Below are 22540 nucleotides of genomic sequence, written 5' to 3'. Positions count from 1 at the left end.
GGGACCCGGAGAAGGCCAACTCTGTGGGACCAAACCGGTCGCTGGGATTCGTGCGGCAGAAGGCGGTCCCGGAGATATTCTGGTCCGGTGCCATGAAGGGCTTTATAGGTCATAACCAACACTTTGAATTGTGACCGGAAACTGATTGGCAACCAATGCAGACTGCGGAGTGTTGCAGTGATATGGGCATACTTAGAGAAGCCCATAATTGCTCTCGCAGCTGCATTCTGCACGATCTGAAGTTTCCGAACACTTTTCAAAGGTAGCCCCATGTAGAGAGCGTTACAGTAGTCGAGCCTCGAGGTGATGAGGGCATGAGTGACTGTGAGCAATGACTCCCGGTCCAAATAGGGCCGCAACTGGCACACCAGGTGAACCTGGGCAAACACCCCCCTTGCCACAGCTGAAAGATGTTTCTCTAATGTGAGGGGGCCAGGGATTCTCCCCCTAGGGTAATGGATGGACAGATAGAATTGTCCTTGGGAGGGAAGACCCACAACCACTCCGTCTTGTCTGGATTGAGTTTGAGTTTGTTGACACCCATCCAGGCCCCAACAGACTCCAGGCACCGGCACATCACTTCCACTGCTTCGTTGACTGGACATGGGGTGGAGATGTATAACTGGGTTCCTTGTGGATTTTAATGCCTGTATTCTTCTCACCTATTTTAGGAGAATGCTACATTTTACACAAATATTTTCCTTTCCTCTCTTTTAGGGTGAAAAGGGACCCCAAGGTTTACCTGGCTTAATGGGTGAGAGAGGAGAAAAGGTAACCATCTATAAAATAAAAACAAACACAGTACAACACAACACAACACAACAAAGCACAAAACAATACAATAAAATTAAAAAAATTCTGGGGCATAAAATGAATGCCAAGATAATATACAAGAGCTGTGATTTTATGACTTTTTTCTACAATTCAATCAAATGCAATAAAAATACCAACGAACAAGATCATGTGAATTGTTAGTACCACTTTATAAGGCCTTGGTAAGGCTACACTTGGAATACTGCATTCAGTTTTGGTTGCCACAATGCAAAAAGGATATTGAGATTCTAGAAAAAGTGCAGAGAAGAGCAACAAAGATGATTAGGGGACTAGAGGCTAAAACATATGAAGAACGTTTGCAAGAACTGGGCATGGCTAGTTTGATGAAAAAGAAGGACCAGGGGAGACATGATAGCAGTGTTCCAATATCTCAGGGGTTGCCACAAAGAAGAAGGAGTTAACCTATTCTCCAATGCACCTGAGGGTAGAACAAGAAGCAATGGGTGGAAACTAAACAAGAAGAGAAGTAACATAGAACTAAGGAGACATTTCATGGCAGTTAGAACAATTAATCAGTGGAACAGCTTGCCTCCAGAAGTTGAGAATGCCACAACACTGGAAGTTTTTAAGAAGATGTTTGATAACCATCTGTTTGAAGTAGTGTAGGGTTTCCTTCATAAGCAGGGGTTTGGACTAGAAGACCTCCAAGTCCCTTCCAACTCTGTTTTTGTTGTTGTTATTATTTGTTATTAAGTATGACATAACATAAAATTCAATAGAAATTGAAAACAGAACTCATAATCTTGGTGACCAACTGTTTGAATCATAATAACATGTTCAATATATTAGTAGAAGATAATGATTGAGCTCAAGGTTGAACTGTAGAGTCCTTGCTGTTCCCTGAGCTTGGTTGTTTGCAGATTGTGTGTGTGTGTTATTATGGTCTGTCAGTTTTAGTGGAGATATGGAAAGGAAGAGGACGGAAACCACACCATATGATATGCCACTGTTACAATACTTGGGGAACTGCCACAAAGAATAGAGGCTCAACCTATTTTCCAAAGTACCGGACAGCATGACAAGAAACAATGTATGGAAACAAATCAAGGAGAGAAGCAACCTAGAACTAAGGAGAAATTTCCTAACAGTGAAAGCAATTAACTAGTGGAACTGCTTGCTTTCAGAAGTTATGGGTCCTCCATCACTGGAAGCTTTTAAGAGACTGGACAGCAACTTGTCTGCATAGTATAATATATCCTGCTTGAGCAGAGAATTGACCTAAAATACCTCCAAGATCCCTTACAACTCTGTTATTCTATCACCAAAACTGGCAGCCCAAACTACTTATTGAATAATGAAATGTCTCCAAGCAAACAACCAAGTTCAGAGAACATGAAGAATTTCATAGGAAAATTCAAGTGGATTTTGCCCCATTTTTGAAAATAACAAACATATTGTCTGCTGATATATTTATAGATCTCTTCATTAAGAAAGATATTGCTATTAGTTATTTATAAACTAGTCCCAGAACCCATTGGAAATTGACATCACAACACATTACTCCAATAGCATTTGTCAAATAATTATTTCACTGAATTTTGGAACGGATTATATTTATCTATCTATCTATCTATCTATCTATCTATCTATCTATCTATCTATCTATCTATCTATCTATCTATTTATTTATTTATTAGATTTGTATGCCACCCTTCTCCGGAGACTCGGGGTGGCGAACAGCAACAATAAAGCAGTGTACAATAGTAGTCTGATGTTAGAAATAATTAAAAGCCCTTTAATATAAAAAAACCCCAAACATACATACATACATACCATGCATAGAATTGTAAAGGCCTAGGGGGAAGAGGGTCTCAATTCCCCCATGCCTGATGGCAGAGGTGGGTTTTAAGCAGCTTACGAAAGGCAAGGAGGGTGGGGGCAATTCTAATCTTTGGGGGGAGTTGGTTCCAGAGGGCCGGGGCCGCCACAGAGAAGGCTCTTCCCCTGGGTCCCACCAAGTGACATTCTTTAGTTGACGGGACTTGGAGAAGGCCCACTCTGTGGGACCTAACTGGTCGCTGGGATTCGTGCAGCAGAAGGCGGTCCCTGAGATAATCTGGTCCGGTGCCATGAAGGGCTTTATAGGTCATAACCAACACTTTGAATTGTGATCGGAAACTGATCGGCAACCAATGCAGACTGCGGAGTGTTGGTGTAACATGATATACCACCTCTGAGACCACAAATTAATGTGGTCAGAATGTCCAGATTTGTCTTTATTACTCAGGTTTTCTGCTTTTAGCCAATGCTATTTTAAAACATGATTATGCTTTCCCATTAATTTTGCTGTCATAATCTGTATTCCTTTAGGGTTCCATTGGTAAAGCTGTTGCATTAATTCTGATATTGTAATCTGTATTCTTTTAGGGTTCTATTGGTACAGCTGGCGTCCCAGGGAGGGATGGAGGCAAAGGAGAAACTGTAAGTTTTTTTACTCCTCTCTTTTTTTAATCCTCTTTCTCTTGTAGTGTAAACCAAGTGTTTGGATCAATCTTCATTGAAAGGAACATGTCTAGGAGATTAATATTGTGGGTCCAAATGTAAGAAAACAAATTTAAAAAAAAGAAAACAGGTTATTAACCTCAACAATCTTATCTTTGGGCTAAGAGAGCAAACAGACTTCTTATAGATTATCTGTTCTGGGAAGCTCCGAGGAGGAATTTCAGTTGTCATCCATTAAAATGCTGTGCTATGACTAGATATTTCACAGGAACAGTTGAGCAAAACAACTCAACAAAACATAGCTACTTATTTCCCTGCAAACAAAAGTTTCCCAGCTGAAATTTGATGGGTGGAAACACAGAAACTCTGGTGGGATCTGAAAACAACAATTATCCACTTCTACGTCTACAAGAAATCTTCTATGTGTGGAAGCAGTCTTCTTCAGCAATAATACAAGTTTTTTAAGGTAAATGTTCCCCATGTTCAGTTGTGTCCAATTTAGGACACTATCTTCATTGCCTGAAGAGTCTTCCCTGGTCATGTGGTCAGCATGACTACATGCCAAGAGGTATAGAACACTGTTATCTTCCTACTGGAGTGGTACCTATTTATCTACTCACATTTGCTTGCTTTAAAACCAGTATCGGGCTGCTACTGGTACAAATAAGAACAGCGTACCAGTAGCGAAAATTGATCTGTGCGCGCACCTCCTAGTGCGCCCACAGCAGAAAGACAGCTGTGTGCGCAATGCACTGGTAGCGACGGAATCGGGAATCCCCCTCTGTTTAAAACCAAGGGGCAAGAAACAGGGGCTCACACCATCATGTGATGGTAGAGTTTCAAATTGGCAACCTTCCAGTCAACAAACACAGCACCTAAGCAGTAGCAATAGCACTTAGTCTTATATACTGCTTCCTAGTGCTTTTCATCCCTTTGTAAGCATTTTACAGAGTCATCATATTGCCCTCAACAATTTTACCCATCTGGGAAGAATGGAAGGTTGAGTCAAGTTTGAGCCAGTCAGAGTTGAACTGCTGGCAGTTGGCAGAATTAGCATGCAATACTTCATTCTAACCATTGTACAACCATGGCTCAAGGTACCAACTAAATTTGGACTAATAAAGTCAGTGAATGCACTTTCCCTGGGATGTAGACTTCCATATTCCAGGATGTGACGTGATGTAATGGTATGGGAGAACAGGATGAGGACCGACAAATTTATAATACAGTGGTACCTCGACATACGAGTTTAATTCGTTCCAGACCCAAGCTCGTAAGTCGATCAACTCGCATCTCGAATGAATGCCTTTAGACTTTGTTTTTCATGCCGAGATAACTGGAAGCAAGGAGATTCTTGTGCCACCTAGTGGAAGCTCGGCTCATATCCCGAATTTGAGCTCAGATGTTGAACAGAAATTTTGCTCGCGTCGCGGCTCGTAACTTGGAATACTCGCATGTAGAGCAGCTCGTATCTAGAGGTAGTACTGTAAAAGATATTGAGAAGAATTGATTTTTAAAGTGCATACTTTGAAATTGTATTTTACCATTGAGACTTTGATTAAACCATAACAGAACTGAGCAACCAGAATATCTTAAAAAGAGGTTCATTCTTGTTTGATGTGAAGAAATCTTTTTTTCTAGGCATAACTAGGGTGAGAGGTAATGTTTTTGAAGACATCTTCTTCAAAACATCTTTTTTGAAGATGTTTCTCTTCTCACAACTGAAGAGGTTTCTTGGATGAGAAACAAATGTCTTCAAAAAAGAAAGTCCAGATTTTCTATTAAAAAAAGCACCTTTGGGACAATCATGATCTGGATGAGTGAGAATCTCCAGAGACAAAACTAGAAATCTTGCAGTAATTGTGTCAAAATTTTGCATTTATCTCACAAATAAGCATTCTTTTGGCTTCATAGGTTAAACAGTTGGTGAGTTTTCAGTACACCCTGATTCCTAAGATGTTTACAGCAAGTTGTTGCTATGAATATTATTTTGACTTCTCTTTTAGGGAGAACCTGGTCTTCCTGGAGCGACTGGTCTTCCTGGACCATCTGGCCCAAAGGTAGATGAATATTTATTTATGTATTAGTTTGTCAACATTTATTTATTTATTCATTCATTCATTCATTCATTCATTCATTCATTCATTCATTCATTTATTTATTTATTTATTTATTTATTTATTTATTTGTTTATTTGTTTGTTTGTTTATTTATTGGATTTGTATGCTACCCCTCTCCGCAGACTCAGGGCAGCTCACAACAGTAATAAAAACAGCATGTAAATCCAATACTAAAACAGCTAAAAAACCCTTATTTGTAAAACCAAACATACATACACACACGCATACCATGCATAAATTGTAAAGGCCTAGGGCGAAAGAATATCTCAGTTCCCCCATGCCTGACGACAGAGGTGGGTTTTAACGAGGTTACGAAAGGCAGGGAGGGTGGGGGCAATTCTAATCTCCGGGGGGAGTTGGTTCCAGAGGGCCGGGGCCGCCACAGAGAAGGCTTTTCCCCTGGGCCCTGCCAAACAACATTGTTTTGTTGATGGGACCCAGAGAAGGCCCACTCTGTGGGACCTAACCGGTCACTGGGATTCGTGCGGCAGGAGGCGGTCTCGTAGATGCCCTGGTCCGGTGCCATGAAGGGCTTTATAGGTAATGACCAACACTTTAAATTGTGACCAGAAATTGATCGGCAACCAATGCAGACTCCGGAGTGTTGGTGTTACATGGGCATATTTAGGGCAGCCCATGATTGCTCTCGCAGCTGCATTCTGCATGATCTGAAGTTTCCGAACACTTTTCAAAGGTAGCCCCATGTAGAGAGCATTACAGTAATCGAGCCTCGAGGTGATGAGGGCATGAGTGACTGTGAGTAGTGACTCCCGGTCCAAATAGGGCCGCAACTGATGCACAAGGCGAACCTGGGCAAACGCCCCCCTTGCCACAGCAGAAAGATGTTTCTCTAATGTGAGCTGTAGATTGAGGAGGATGCCCAAGTAGCGGACCCTCTCCGAGGGGATCAATAATTCCCCCCCCCCAGGGTGATGGATGGACAGATGGAATTGTCCTTGGGAGGCAAAACCCAGAGCCACTCCGTCTTATCAGGGTTGAGTTTGAGTCTGTTGACACCCATCCAGACCCCAACAACCTCCAGACACCGGCACATCACTTCCACTGCTTCATTTCACATGTACAAGATAGCAAATATAAATATGAATATGGACATGAACGAAGGAAATGAATACAAATAAGTGGAGACAGTAAGACAGAGATGTTAGACATCCCCCCCTTTACCAACCTGCTAGGTCCACAGTAAACAGATTAAGGTTGAAGCTGTATTATTGGTATTAAAATATTATAAAAAAATAAGATTTTCCCCATTAACTACTATTATTTTTTTCCAAATAGCTGCAAAATAATATTTACTTATTTGCACTCTAATAAAGTAGTTCTACTAATTCAAAGTTGTCAGCATATTTTCCCCTTATTCCCTTACTTCCTTAGTCAGCTTTTATACTAATGTGATGGCTCATTTATTAGTGTGCCAATACCTGACTCTCCCGAGAAAGTTGTGTTTGATTTCTAAAATAGAATAAATAGCTTGTCTGGCTGAAAAATGTATTTGAGTCATTGAAGATTAATAGCAATGCTAATTTTAGATTAGATTAGATTTATTGGATTTATATGCCGCCCCTCTCCACAAACTCGGGGCGGCTCACAACAGGGTAAAAACAGTACATAATAACAAATCCAATACCCACCAATCCAATTACAATTTTAAACTAAAAAATTCATAAAAAACAGCCCCAGAATATTAAAAAAACACGCATACAATCAATCTAACACCAAAACAACATGGGCAAGGGGGAAATGTTTCAGTTCCCCCATGCCTGACGGCAGAGGTGGGTTTTAAGAAGTTTGCGAAAGGCAAGGAGGGTGGGGGCAATCCTACTCTCAGGGGGGAGCTGATTCCAGAGGGTTGGAGCCGCCACAGAGAAGGCTCTTCCCCTGGGTCCCGCCATACGACATTGTTTAGTCGACGGGACCCGGAGAAGGCCAACTCTGTGGGACCGAACCGGTCACTGGGATTTGTGCGGCAGAAGGCGGTCCCGGAGATATTCTGGTCCGGTGCCATGAATTTTAATTTGTAATCTCCTTTGTATTTACATTTATGGAGGTTTTTTTTTACAGTTTCAGCAAAGTATATTTCTGTGTCTGTATTAATGTTTTTGCAACCTAAACTAGTCAGTACAAACTCTATCCTGTTTCTTATCAGGTTTATTTATTTATTTGTTTGTTTATTTATTTGTTTATTTGTTTTGTCCAATACACAATGAGGGTTTTAGTAGGTATATATCTATATACACATAGTAAAATACATGATCAAGGTTATAGAGGAGATACTCATAGTAAAATATATTTAAGAAATAATAGAAGAGAAGGTATAGGAATAGAACATATCAATGAAAGAATAGAAGAAGAGATATAGGAATAGAAGAAAGGTATAAGAGATATAGGAGAGCAATAGGACAAGGGACGGAAGGCACTCTAGTGCACTTGTACTCACCCCTTACTGACCTCTTAGGAATCTGGATAGGTCAACCATAGATAATCTAAGGGTAAAGTGTTGGAGGTTTGGGGATGACACTATGGAGTCCGGTAATGAGTTCCACGCTTCGACAACTCGGTTACTGATGTCGTATTTTTTACAGTCAAGTTTGGAGTGGTTAATATTAAGTTTAAATCTGTTGTGTGCTCTTGTGTTGTTGTGGTTGAAGCTGAAGTAGTCGCCAACAGGCAGGACTGTAGTAATCAAGCTGTCGAAGCATGGAATTCACTACTGGATTCTGTAGTATGATCCCCTAACCCCCAACACTTTACGCTTAGACTATCCACAATTGACCTCACCAATTTCCTAAGAGGTCAGTAAGGGGCGTACATAAGTGCACCAGAGTGCCTACCATCCCCTATTATCTCTCCTATATCTCCTATATCATCTCTTCTATACCTATATCTTTTTCTGCTATTACTCCTTTATTTTCTCCTCTATTCTCCCTTTAATACATTCTACCTGATTATATCCTCTATAACCCTCATTGTGTATTATTGTGTATTGGACAAAACAAATAAATAAAATAAAATAAAATAAAATAAGATAAATATATGGACCATATTAGGATGTTTCATCTTTATATCAATTTATCCAGAATTTCTTCATCACAAGCACAAAAATACACTGGTGATTAGTCACCTGGTTTTAACACACAAATAATTTGCATTTCAGGAAAGCTAACAAGATGTTTACAATACTGTCAAATTTAACCTATTAAAAAGGAGTTACATTTGTTCGTGCAAATAATCTACCATAAATTTTGATTATCTTCTCAGATTGTGTTTTCTTTCCATTTATGCTCAGGGAGAAGAAGGCTCTTTAGGTCCCCCAGGACGTCAAGGTTATGTTGGAGCACCTGTAAGTTAGAATTTGTGGTTGTCATTAAATGTAATATTCTAAATGAATGAAGTATAATTTTTAAAATTCAGCTTGTCTGGCAAAAAGATACATGATTCTCAAACCAGAACTTGAGCGCTGCATATTATACACAGATGCTTAGGTAGGTTATGGATGGAATGGGATGGAATGGAATGGAATGGAATTATCTATCTATCTATCTATCTATCTATCTATCTATCTATCTATCTATCTATCTATCTATCTATCTATCTATTTATTGGATTTGTATGCCGCCCCTCTCCGTAGACTCGGGGCGGCTAACAACAGTAATAAAAAAACATCATATAAGTCCAATACTAAAAACAGCTAAAAACCCTTATTGTAAAAACCAAACATCCCTACAAACAAACATAACATGCATAAATTGTAAAGGCCTAGGGGGAAAGAATATCTCAGTTCCCCCATGCCTGATGGCAGAGGTGGGTTTTAAGGAGCTTATGAAAGGCAAGGGGGGTGGGGGCAATTCTAATCTCCGGGGGGAGTTGGTTCCAGAGGGCCGGGGCTGCCATAGAGAAGGCTTTTCCCCTGGGCCCCGCCAAACAACATTGTTTTGTTGACGGGACGCGGAGAAGGCCCACTCTGTGGAACCTAACCGGTCGCTTGGATTCGTGCGGCAGAAGGTGGTCTCGTAGATACCCTGGTCCGGTGCCATGAAGGGCTTTATAGGTAATGACCAACACTTTGAATTGTGACTGGTAACTGATCGGCAACCAATGCAGACTGCGGAGTGTTGGTGTTACATGGGCATTTTTGGGAAAGCCCATGATGGCTCTCGCAGCTGCATTCTGCACGATCTGAATGGAATGGAATAGCATAGCATAGCATAGCATAGCACAGAACAGAATAGAATATAATTCTTTATTGGCCAATTGTAATTGGGCATACAAGGAATTTGTCATTGATGCATATGCTCTCAGTGTGCATAAAATAAAAGATACATTTGTCAAGAATCATGAGGTCCTTAATGATTGCCATAGGGTACAAATAGGCAATCAGGAAACAATCAATATTAATATAATTAATATAAATTGTAAGGATACAAGCAACAAGTTACAGTCATACTAGTCATAAGTGGGAGGAGATGGATAATAGAAACGATGAGAAGACTAATAATAATAGTAAGGCAGCCGTAGTGACTTATATTTGATGGTGCTGAGGGAATTATTTATTTAGCAGTGTGGTCACGGTAAGAATGGGAGAACAATTCCACCCAAAGGTAAAGCAGCTATTCGGATTCAATTCCCATGGTATGTTTTCTGATAAACCAGTCCTGGAAAAGAAGCTCCTTTAATATCTCATGAAGTTTTGAATCAAGGAAAGGCTCAGAAGTCCACTTAATTTCACAATATTAGTCATGCTTCTGAGAAGGTCAACATAATAATTCCTTAAGTATTTGTGTTTGAGCCAATCAATTTTGCAATCCTCAGGTAACATATTGGTAAGCCTGTGGAATGAATCAGTATAGGCTTATCAATATTTACAGTACATAATATCAATATGTACATATTGGCTTATCAATATGTACAGTGTTGGTTATGACCTATAAAGCCCTTCATGGCATTGGACCAGAATATCTCCGGGACCGCCTTCTGCCGCACGAATCCCAGCGACCAGTTAGGTCCCACAGAGTTGGCCTTCTCTGGGTCCCGTCGACTAAACAATGTCGTTTGGCGGGACCCAGGAGAAGAGCCTTCTCTGTGGTGGCTCCTACCCTCTGGAACCAGCTCCCCCCAGATATCAGAGTTGCCCCCACCCTCCTTGCCTTTCGCAAGCTCCTTAAAACCCACCTCTGTCGTCAGGCATGGGGGAATTGAAATTTTCCCTTCCCCCTAGGCTTATAGAATTTATACATGGTATGCTTGTATGTATGATTGGTTCTTTAAATTAGGGTTTTTAAAATTATTTTTAATATTAGATTTGTTCACATTGTCTTTTTTAATTGTTGTTAGCCGCCCCGAGTCTTTGGAGAGGGGAGGCATACAAATCTAATAAATACAAATACAGTAGACAATATTGAAGCTGTTTCAGACATCTGAAAATTTAATGCAGACTTGAAAGTTCTGTGTTAAATTTTCAAATGTCTGAAACAGCTTGAGAGTTTGCAAATGGGCAAAATTAAAAAAAAAATAGTAATTACATATGCCAGATGTAAGCATTCCTTGTAGACATGCCCTTCCTTCCCCATTTGTTCATCATATTCTAGACACGTAGTGTAACAGTGTTTTTTGCTTAATGAGAAATAAATGTATTTTTTTAGTCTTTAATTTGTTCTAACCTAATTGTTCAGATCCCTGATGAAACAATGTTCGATCAGGAACAAAACAACTTCATAGTAATTAACCTTTTTGGACTCAGCTTGTCTTTTCTAGGTTGTAACTATATCCCATTTACCTGACATTAGTTTTTACAAAATGTTGAATAATAATTTAGATTGTTCTTTGCAGTAACTTTGACCCTGAAGGAATTTATGCAGATAGATTTATCCTTCTGGTGAGCTGCAGCACACAATTAAGTTTATGGAGATAGTCAGTTTTGTATAAATTACCCAGACCAAGTGTACAGAAAAACAAAATGCAAAGGTAAATTATATATGGTACTGTTCTGCCGGACTTCACGGCACGAACCCCCAATTAAGTGCAAAGGTAGGAATTCAGACACACACACTTGAAAAGTCAAGAACACTGTTTTTATCAAAACTAAAATAGAAGCAAAACACCATTTTGGTAGTCAAAGGGCTCACCTTCAAAGCAACAGACTTGAATGCGGTGAAAAACAAGAAACAAACACAAAGCAATTAACAAGCAGCTGTGAAGACGTCACAGCCACTCTCCTTCAAAAGTTTTCAACTCACACACTTGACTATGGTTTAGTTTCAGAGTCCTGGAATCAATGCAAAGAGCGTCCTTGGAGAATCTTGAGACAAAGCCACTTCCTCTTTCACCAAACGGATAAACCTCCGCACCCAGAGGCCAAAACGTGGACTATTTAACAACAGCCCCAATTAGTCTAATGACACCCAGCCACAGGCGATCTACCTTATTTCCTGTAGTATTTACACAGCTGCTCTTTCCTAGCAATTGCCCTGCGGCTGCGTACATCAATGAATGTTTCTCCTTCCGAATCCATTGATGATAACGATGATGAATCATTCAGGGGGCAACTACCTAATGGGCTGTCTGCCATTACCCTCTTTGAGGATCCCATTTCACTTCCACTATCTGCTTCAGACACTTCGCTGTCGGAAGCAGTTGGCAATAAAACTGGCCTCTGACCCTGAGAAGATTCACCCACATCCACCCCCACAGTCCTTGGGGCAGGAACTGGCCCAGAGCCAACCACAACAGGTACCTTGCTCAATAGTAATAACTCTGAGAGGGAACTTGGGGTCCTAGTGGACAACCATTCAAATTTGAGCCAGCAGTGTGCAGCAACTGTCAAAAAGGCCAACATGCTTCTAGGCTGTACAAACAGAGGGATAGAATAAATAGCAATAGCACTTAGACTTATATACTGCTTCACAGTGCTTCACAACCCCCTCTAAGCGGTTTACAGAGTCAACATATCACCCTCAACAATCTGGGTCCTCATTTTACCCACCTTGGAAGGATGGAAGGCTGAGTCAACCTTGAGCCTGGTGAGATTTGAACTGGTGAACTACATCCAGCAGTCAGCAGAAGAAGCTTGCAGTACTGCACTCTAACCACTGTGCCACCAAGGCTTATCAAGATCATGTGAAGTGTTAATACCACTTTATAATGCCTTGGTAAGGCCACCCTTGGAATACTGCATTCAGTTTTGGTCACCGCTATGTCAAAAAGATGTGGAGACTCTAGAAAAATTGCAGAGAAGAGCAACAAAGATGATTAGGGGAGTGTGGGATAAAACATTTGAAGAATGATTGCTGGAACTGGGTATGTCTATTTGAATGAAAAGAAGGACCAGGGGAGACATGATAGCAGTATTCTAATACCTAAGGGGTTGCCACAAAGAAGAGGGAGTCAAGCTATTCTCCAAAGCACCTTGAGGGTAGGACAAGAAGCAATGGGTGGAAACTAATCAAGGAGAGAAGCAACTTAGAACTAAGAAGAAATTTCCTGACAGAACAATGAATCAGTGGAAGAGCTTGCCTCCAGAAGTTGTGAATGCTCCAATACTGGAAGTTTTTAAGAAGATGTTGGATAACCATTTGTCAGAAGTGGTATAGGGTTTCCTGCCTAAGCAGGGGGTTGGACTACAATGTCCCTTCCAACTCTGTTATTCTATTATATTCTATACTTTGACCTCAACATAAATAATATAGATTGATAATATCATTCTAATTCTATGGGTTCTCATCACATGGATTATAATGTCAGCATTTGCTTATTGAATAAAATAATGTCACTTCTCATAGGATGAGATCACATCTATTTATTCATTCATTCATTCATTCATTCATTCATTTATTCATTCATTCATTCATTCATTTATTGGATTTATATGCCGCCCCTCTCCAAAGAATCGGGGCGGCTAACAGCAATCATAAAACAGCGTACAATAATAATCCAATACTAAAAACTATTTAAAAAAACCCTTAATATAAAAAACCAAACATACCATGCATAAAATTGTAAAGGCCTAGGGGGAAAGGGAATCTTAATTCCCCCATGCCTGGTGGCAGAGGTGAGTTTTAAGTAGCTTATGAAAGGCAAGGAGGGTGGGGGCAATTCTAATCTCTGGGGGGAGTTGTTTCCAGAGGGCCGGGGCCGCCACAGAGAAGGCTCTTCCCCTGGGTCCCGCCAAGCGGCATTGTTTAGTTGACAGGACCCGGAGAAGGCCCACTCTGTGGGACCTAACTGGTTGCTGGGATTCGTGCAGCAGAAGGCGGTCCCTGAGATAATCTGGTCCGGTGCCATGAAGGGCTTTATAGGTCATAACCTTTTGTTGAAGTAGATCACTCAGTTTTCATTATCTTCCTTTATCTAGTTGTAAAAATAGTTTATTATTTGCTTTTTTAATAGATTAAAGTGAAAATATTGAGTTTGTTGATTAATTGTCCAAGACCAATTAGCACAAACATTTTAAAAACTGTATAATTTTATTATATTTTATTTTGGTTTTGAAATGTCTACAAGAAGACAACCAAGCTCAAGTGCAATATCAACAATAATAGAGTCTAAGATATCTTCTTTCTTCAACAGTACTCCACATTTATTAAGCCATTCTGTGAACATTCCTAGCCAGCCAATCACTCAGAGATATTGGTGTTAATATAATTTTTGTGATTTCTTACTTACTTTTTTTTTTTAGGGTTTGCAAGGGGAAAGAGGAGAAAAAGGACCACGGGGTGACAAGGTATACATACATTTGTCAAATAATATGACATAAATATGAATATAAGTTTGGGACATAATTGGCTCATGATTTTAAAACTCATGTTATATGTAAGATATTCTATGAAGGTTGCATACATGTAATGTCACCAGGAATATTCACCCTTGTCATTGACCAAACATGGTCTGCATAAAGATATAGTGCAGTCAGGCGGTAGGGAAAGCAAATAGGATGCTTGGCTGCATAGCTAGAGGTATAACAAGCAGGAAGAGGAAGATTATGATCCCGCTATATAGAGTGCTGGTGAGACCACATGTGGAATACTGTGTTCAGTTCTGGAGACCTCACCTACAAAAAGATATTGATAAAATTGAACGGGTCCAAAGACGGGCTACAAGAATGGTGGAAGGTCTTAAACATAAAATGTATCAGGAAAGACATAGTGAACTCAATCTGTGTAGTCTGGAGGACAGAAGGGAAAGGGGGGACATGATCGAAACATTTAAATATGTTAAAAGGTTAAATAAGGTTCAGGAGGGAAGTGTTTTTAATAGGAAAGTGAACACAAGAACAAGGGGACACAATCTGAAGTTAGTTGGGGGAAAGATCAAAAGCAACATGAGAAAATATTATTTTACTGAAAGAGTAGTAGATCCTTGGAACAAACTTCCAGCAGACATGGTTGGTAAATCCACAGTAACTGAATTTAAACATGCATGGGATAAACATATATCCATCCTATGATAAAATACAGAAAATAGTATAAGGGCAGACTAGATGGACCATGAGTTTTTTTTCTGCCGTCAGTCTTCTATGTTTCTATGTTTCTGTAAGTTCATTATTTAAATGCAGATGTTCTCAATCTCAGCCCTGAAGCAAACATCCTCTTCAATTAATTACCCCATAATTTATTTATTTCCTTATTTTTTATTTATTCGATTTTTCTATGCTGCCCTTCTCCTTAGAGACATGGCAACTACGGAGAAGGGCGGCATACAAATCTAATAAATAAATAAAAATAAATAAATAAATAATCCCTTGCAGGGTGGAGTTTGGGCAACGGAATGGAGCTAGCAGAAAAGTGTTCATGACCTGCAGCTTTTCCAAGGCCACTTCCTGGAATGAGATCTCCAATATAACATTTATGTTTGTTTGCTCAGGGAGAACGTGGCCTAGATGGTTTTCCGGGGAAGGCTGGCTTGGATGGAAAACAGGTATGTGGTTAATTTTCAAGTTCTTTTAAAAAAATAGAATCCTTTTTAGAACAAGTTGAGCATATGCAATGTAAAGACTTAGGACTGGCAATCAGCTTTTTGCAATGCTTTGCATAAACCTAACACAACGTTTTGTCACACATCCTTTACATTTAAAATTTATTTATTTATTTTATTTATTTATTTATTTATTAGATTTGTATGCCGCCCCTCTCTGAAGACTCGGGGCGGCTAACAACAATAAAAAAGACAATGTGAACAAATCTAATATTAAAAATACAGTGATCCCTCGATTTGTGCGTTCTCGATTAGCGCGAAACGCTGCAACGCGGTTTTTAAAAAAATATTAATTAAAAAATAAGTCCGCGTTTTTTTTCTTACACCACGGTTTTTCCCGCCCGATGACGTCATACTGATTGCTGATTGGCCAAAATCTCGACCAATCGTTGCAAACGCAAAAAAAAGCTTTGCAACTGTTGGAACTTGTTCAGACTTGTTGGAAGATGCCTCCTAAACGTTGCACACGGAGTGGAGGTGGCGACGCTAAAAAGACCAGGAGGATACTGTGGGTAGCGGCGAGGAGCCCGGAAAAATCACCATTGCATCGCCAGCCTCCGAACTTGCTTCGCTCCACCTTCTGCGCATGTGCGGCCATGGAACAAAGGGCGCTCATGCGCAGATGGTGTTTTTACTTCCGCATCCAGTATAACGCGGAAATCGGTTAGCGCGGGAGGTCTTGGAACGTAACCCCCGCGCTAACCGAGGGATCACTGTAATCTAAAAACCCCCAATTTAAAGAACCAATCATACATGCAAGCATACCATGTATAAATTCTATAAGCCTAGGGGGGAAGGGAAAATTTCAATTTCCCCATGCCTGACGACTGAGGTGGGTTTTAAGGAGCTTGCGAAAGGCAAGGAGGGTGGGGGAAACTCTGATATCTGGGGGGAGCTGGTTCCAGAGGGTTGGAGCCACCACAGAGAAGGCTCTTCTCCTGGGTCCTGCCAAATGCCATTGTTTAATTGACGGGACCCAGAGAAGGCCAACTCTGTGAGACCTAACCGGTCACTGGGATTCGTGCGGCAGAAGGTGGTCCCGGAGATGTTGGCCCCTCCAGTGGCCTGATTAAGGCAGGGTGCAAAATGAAGCAAGACATTAGGTGAATCAAGAGTCCATAAGCAGGGTTGGACTGGATGATCTATAAGTAAGGTGACCAGAATGTCCCATTTTTGGTGGGGCAGTCCTGCTTTTTAATAATTTATTCCACGTCCCGTGGGGTTTTAAAAATTTCCTGCCAAATAGTCTATTCTATTCAACTACCATTGCAAATTGGAATGAAGTGGGGGACAGCCAGGAGCAGGAGGGGAGGGACATGTTTCAATTCTGGCCTTCCTCCTCCTCTTCGTTGGTAGAGAGGTCATTTTCTTGCCCCCAACCCTGCCCCAACCAAGCCATGCTTTGATTTTTAGATTTTTACTTGACGTATTATAACTTTTTCCCCCTTCACTAAACTGCGGGTGGGCATGGCCAGCTCATGATGCAACTGTCCTAAAGACTGTGAGTTTGACACTCTGGGTTAATGTGATGCATTCCATGGGGAGCAAAGGAGACATCTATTGTTTTAACTATGTGGAATTGTGCGGGAAGAGTTAGAGGTGGTTTTGCATCCATCAGTGCTAAAATGATGTGTTCTGCCGGCTCCTGGCACGAGCCTTCACTTAAATGTAAAAGTAGCAAAAACAGACACACACACAGGAAAAGGCAACAATAGTTTCTTTATCCAAAGAAAAATAGAAGAAAAACCCTCTTTTGAATTCAAAGGGCTCACTTGTAAAAACAAACAAACTTGAATGCAGTGAAATAACAAAAACAACAAACTCAAGTCAATTAACCAGTAGCTGTGAATTCGTCACAGCTACTTCTCTTCAGATGTTGTAAATTCACTATGATTCATGGTCACAATCCTGAAATCCAAACACAAGGTCCTGGGAAAAATCCGGAACGGCAATGCAAAATCCACAAGCACGATCAGATAATCTTCCACACTACGAGGCCGGCACACTGCCCATTTAACAGCAGCCCTAATTACTTGAACCCCACCCAACCACAGGTGGACTCTATTATATCTTATAATACCTACGAAGCTGTTCTCTTCTATGCATAGCTCTACGCATGCGTGCGTCTATCACTGCTTCCTCATCAGAGTCTATCGAAGATAAGGAAGATGATGACTCGCTTCTTCCTGGGCTGCCTGCCAGGCCCCCCTCTGAAGTTCCCATCTCACAGTCACTCCCTTCTTCAAATGATAATTCACTGCCCGAAGCTGTCGGCAGCAAAACAGGCCTGTGACATTTCCACATCCACCCCCACAGTCCTTGGGGCAGGAGCTGGCCCAGAGCCAACCACGACAATGATGTATTCAATAAAGTTTTCTTTTGGGATTTTAAAGTTCCCGAAGTTGTCTATTTTTTTTGTGAATTTGTCAAATTGGACCATTGACCCTGAGAATATTTTTTGACATCTCTTTATTTTTCTTTCAGGGCGCCAAAGGAAGTCCAGGTCAACCTGGACCTGCAGGGCTACAAGGAGTGAAGGTAAAATGAAGATTATGTAAAGGACTGATGTATGTGTACTTGCGCTTTGAATGTTATTTTTAAAATAATTGGAATGTAGGAGATAGCAAGTTTGAAAGTAGATGCATATTTTTTTTAAAAAAATGCATTAAAGATACAGCTAGCATAAGTAGATGATCGCTTAAACAATATATTTTTCAGTCTAATGCCTGAAAATTTTCTGTTCTATAACATTTATACAATATTGCATGTATCTGTCTATCAATATCTATATTTATTTATTTGTTCATTCTGCTCATTCATTCATTTTAATTTATCATCAGAAACAAAATCCACTTAGTCAGTAAGAGTTTCTTACTAATTGGATAGTTGATATTATTTAAATCGTTTTCATCATGCTGCTGATAGAGAATATAGGATAGAATAGAATTCCTTGTGTGATTGGACACACAAGGAATTTGTCTTTGGTACATATGCTCTCAGTGTACATAAAAGAAAATATACATTTATAAAAGAATTATGAGGCACAACACAATGATTGTCACAGGGGTCAAATAAGCAACCAGGAAACAATCAATATTAATAAAAAGAGTAATCACGTTTTTAATAGTCAGATCATAGTTTTTGCACTTTATAGTGGCTGGAATCTGCTAGGAAGTAATTGATGTAGAAGTTTCCTCTTTTTGCATATTTCTTGTTTATTCCCCACTGAAATTAGCAGGGGTTCTCTAATCTTGTAGAGGGATAAGTCTATGGGGTGTATCAAATCTTTTGTAAGGTCTAGGAAGGCTGGGAATAGGGACGGATTGGCATTACTGCCAGTATGTTTTTGCTTCTGTGCATGCAGAGGCAGCAAAAAGTGCTGAAATCTCACAGGGGGACATGCACCCACACAAGATTTTGGCATTTTTTTGCTTTTGCACATTGCTGGAATTTCTCTCTCATGCACATACAGATCATCTGGAGGACAGAAGGAAAAGGGGGGGACATGATCGAAACATTTAAATATGTTAAAGGGTTAAATAAGATTCAGGAGGGAAATGTTTTTAATAGGAAAGTGAACACAAGAACAAGGGGGCACAATCTGAAGTTAGTTGGGGGAGAGATCAGAAGCAACGTGAGAAAGTATTATTTTACTGAAAGAGTAGTAGATGCTTGGAACAAACTCCCAGCAGACATGGTTGGTAAATCCACAGTTACTGAATTAAAAAATGCCTGAGATATACATATACCCATCCTAAGATACAATACAGGAAATAGTATAAGGGCAGACTAGATGGACCATGAGCTCTTTTTCTGCCGTCAGTCTTCTATGTAAGATTTTGCTTCTGCGCATTTGCACAAAGCAAAAGTACACTGGGACGTGTGCGCACACAAGAGAACCAAAGCTCACATTATGCAGCCACAATATGTGCTACTGGTGCACCATCCTCTATCGTACTGGTAGCACCCCACTACTGGCTGGGGGGTTGCTCACTCCCCTTTTCAGTTCTTCCCAACCATTTTTTTTAATATGAAGTAGGATTTCTCAACATTAACAAATTAAGACAAGACAACTTCACTCTCAAGAGTCAAAGTGACTGAGGAATTCTGAGAGTCGATATCGGGGATGAGCTCTGACTTACTTAGCTGCCAGTTCGCTTCCTCTGGCGCTGTACAGGCTCACACACATGCACAGTGCTGATAACCTAGGTTCTGCACATGTGCAGAAGCAAAAAACAAGTCCTCGGATAGGAGAGGCATACAAATCCCATAAGTAAGTGAGTAAGTAAGTAAGTGAGTGAGTGAGTGAGTGAGTGAGTGAGTGAGTGAGTGAGTAAGTAATTAATTGTGCTGCCAAGAGAATCAGTTCAGGTTTAGCGAGCAAGGGCAAATTCCAACTACCAGTTCTATACAACCGGTCCAAAGTGGCAGGAACCCACCTCTGGTTGTTATCCATACATCTTATAGTACCAAGGTTGAGAAAACCGATATAAATCAACTAACATTTAATTATTTTTCTATGATTTTTTCCCCAATTATAGGGTGATATCGGTCCCCCTGGTAAACCAGGCTCAGCAGTAAGTTTTATTTTATACACAGCTGTGGCGTGGGATGATGAAAAATGATTTCTCTGGAAATGGTGTGGGATTGGAGATTTATAACCCTTATGATCTTTGTGTATATATCTTTAATAAAAGGAAACCATATTGATGTCCATGGATTAATGCTAAAAAAATGGAATGTGTCCAACTGGCCTTCGTGCTTTGCAATTTGGGGAGCAAGAGGAAGAAATCTTGAGTAAAGCTTGAGCTAATAATTTAGAGTATTTTTAGTTTTTATTTTTAGTTTTTTAATGTTTTAGTGATTTTGTTTTTTAGCTTTTTAGCGTTTTAGTTTTCTTTATTGTCAATGCACCTTGTACATTGAAATTAAATGCCACCTTCAGTGTACATTATAACTATAAAAATAAAACACAAACACACTCCCTTCACATTCTATACAATTGAATTGAAAACTGGATATTGCATTAATATTGCACTACATTGTAGAAGTCAATATAGTTACTGCCCTGGGATAGAAGTTGTTTTTAGCCTACTTGTCCTTGTTTTTATTACTCTGTACCATCTGTCAGATGGAAATGCAGTGTTCCCTCGATTTTCGCGGGTTCAAACTTCGCGAATAGCCTATACCACGGTTTTTCAAAAAATATCAATTAAAAAATACTTTGTGGTTTTTTTCCCTATACCACGGTTTTTCCCCCCCAATGACGTCATATGTCATCGCCAAACTAATATTTTTTACAAATAAATAACAAAAAAATAATTATTGTTAATAAATAATTATGTTTATAAATATCAGGATCACTAAGTGTCTTATTCAATGGTGAGTACCAGTAATAATGGTGAGTAAATGATTGTTAAGGGAATGGGAAATGGTAATTTAGGGGTTTAAAGTGTTAAGGGAAGGCTTGTGATACTGTCCATAGCCAAAAATGGTGTATTTACTTCCGCATCTCTACTTCGCGGAAATGCGACTTTCGCTGGAGGTCTCGGAACGCATCCCCCACGGAAATCGAGGGAATACTTTAGTTTAAAAAAAGAGTGTCTAGGATGAGATGGATCTAATGTGGGGAAATGAAATTCAATACCTGACACGTGATCCTTATTATTAAGTATCATTAATCATGATTATGATTAAGTTTACAATCCCGAAATAAGTTGCAAACAGGAAAATTAATTGTTGTACACATGCATATCAAACAGCCTAATATATCATTAATGGTAACAATGATGATTAGATTGTACATATGACATGTATCACTTTTGAAAATATATGTTGGATAACATTTTGAACTAATTTGACTGCTGTTACCATGCATTCACTCTTCGTGTTAGCCGTTTTCAGCCGTTTTTCTGAAGTTGTCCTAAAAATTATTTTAAAACCTCATTATTGATATTGTTATTTCAGTAAGTATAAAGTGCCAAAGGCTGAAGGAATCATTTCATGTAGCAATTAGTCATAGTCATTGCCATTTTTTTAAAGTAAAATCAGACTATTTTTTCTCTTCTCTTTTTAATAGATAATCTTTTTTGTTTCAGATACAGATTGAAGGCTTGAAAGGGGAGCAAGTAAGTGTTCCTACATTATTTAGGATTAGTACAGGTGACACACATACAGGTAGAATATTCTCAAGGTTACCTAAATTTGTTCTCTCTGTGTTCAGAAATGATATATCTTTTCCTTAATTTTTAAGGCAGGAAAAACTGGCAGAACACTTTTTAAAAGCTGGGTTCTTTTATATTATTTATATATACATATATATACATATATACATATGTAGATTGTTCTGAGTTCGGGTTTTGCCCCGTGTAATATTTTGAGTGTCTATGCGATGTTTCGGTGAAATCACATTCACCATCATCAGGCTGAAGTTGTAAGCTTCGTGCTGCTGTAGATATAGTTTGTTTGCAACTGCCATTTGTATGTGAATGTGATTTCACCGAAACGTCGCATAGACACTCAAAATATTACACGGAGAAAAACCCGAACTCAGAACAATCTACATACATATACCCGTGAAAATCTACGAAAACAAATATATACATATATATATATAGTGGAAAAAGAACCCAGCTTTTAAAAAGTGTTCTACCAGGTTTTTTATATATATAAAAAACCAACAGCATTTGCAGGTGGTATCAAAACATGTGTGTGTCAAATACAAGATTATATAACCATAGGGACATGGTGGCTCAGTGGTCAAGATGCTGAACTTTTTGATCAGAAAGGTAGGCAGTTCAGTGGTTCGAATCCCTACTTCTTTTGACCCTTCCCTTCTTATCCCTATTTTTTTTAAATGTGAAACTTAATAAATGATTTTTTTCAAAGAAGAAGAAGAAGAAATTAGGAATGACTGTATGTATGCATAGTTTTTAGGATAGTATATATTTTATTCCATTGCTGCTTATAATTGTTGTATTTTTTTATTGTTCTCGTATTTATGACTATTGATAGCTGCCCTGGGTCCTTTTTGGAGTGGGCTGCATAAAAATACAAACAAACTAAAACAAACAGAAAACAAATAACTCTTATTAGAGGCAAAAAGGAACATATGCAAAAAGACTAACCAAGTACCTGAAACAAATATTTTGATGATTCGT

At 39.5% G+C, this 22540-nt stretch overlaps 1 protein-coding gene across 1 annotated transcript in view; it reads left to right on the top strand.

Annotated features, from left to right (window-relative positions):
* COL22A1 (collagen type XXII alpha 1 chain) overlaps positions 1-22540 on the top strand; it is a 208921-nt gene that overhangs the window by 68036 nt on the left and 118345 nt on the right. Inside the window, exons 11-19 of the mRNA XM_070748335.1 lie at positions 718-771; positions 3202-3255; positions 5283-5336; positions 8701-8754; positions 14086-14130; positions 15270-15323; positions 17865-17918; positions 19922-19957; positions 21479-21508. Of these exons, the coding sequence (XP_070604436.1) occupies positions 718-771; positions 3202-3255; positions 5283-5336; positions 8701-8754; positions 14086-14130; positions 15270-15323; positions 17865-17918; positions 19922-19957; positions 21479-21508 (435 nt within the window). The remainder of the gene's footprint in view (positions 1-717; positions 772-3201; positions 3256-5282; positions 5337-8700; positions 8755-14085; positions 14131-15269; positions 15324-17864; positions 17919-19921; positions 19958-21478; positions 21509-22540) is intronic.

This window comes from Erythrolamprus reginae, chromosome 3, assembly GCF_031021105.1.
Source record: "Erythrolamprus reginae isolate rEryReg1 chromosome 3, rEryReg1.hap1, whole genome shotgun sequence".
In the NCBI taxonomy this organism is placed as follows: Eukaryota; Metazoa; Chordata; class Lepidosauria; order Squamata; family Dipsadidae; genus Erythrolamprus; species Erythrolamprus reginae.
This window is presented reverse-complemented; position numbering and strand designations above follow the sequence as displayed.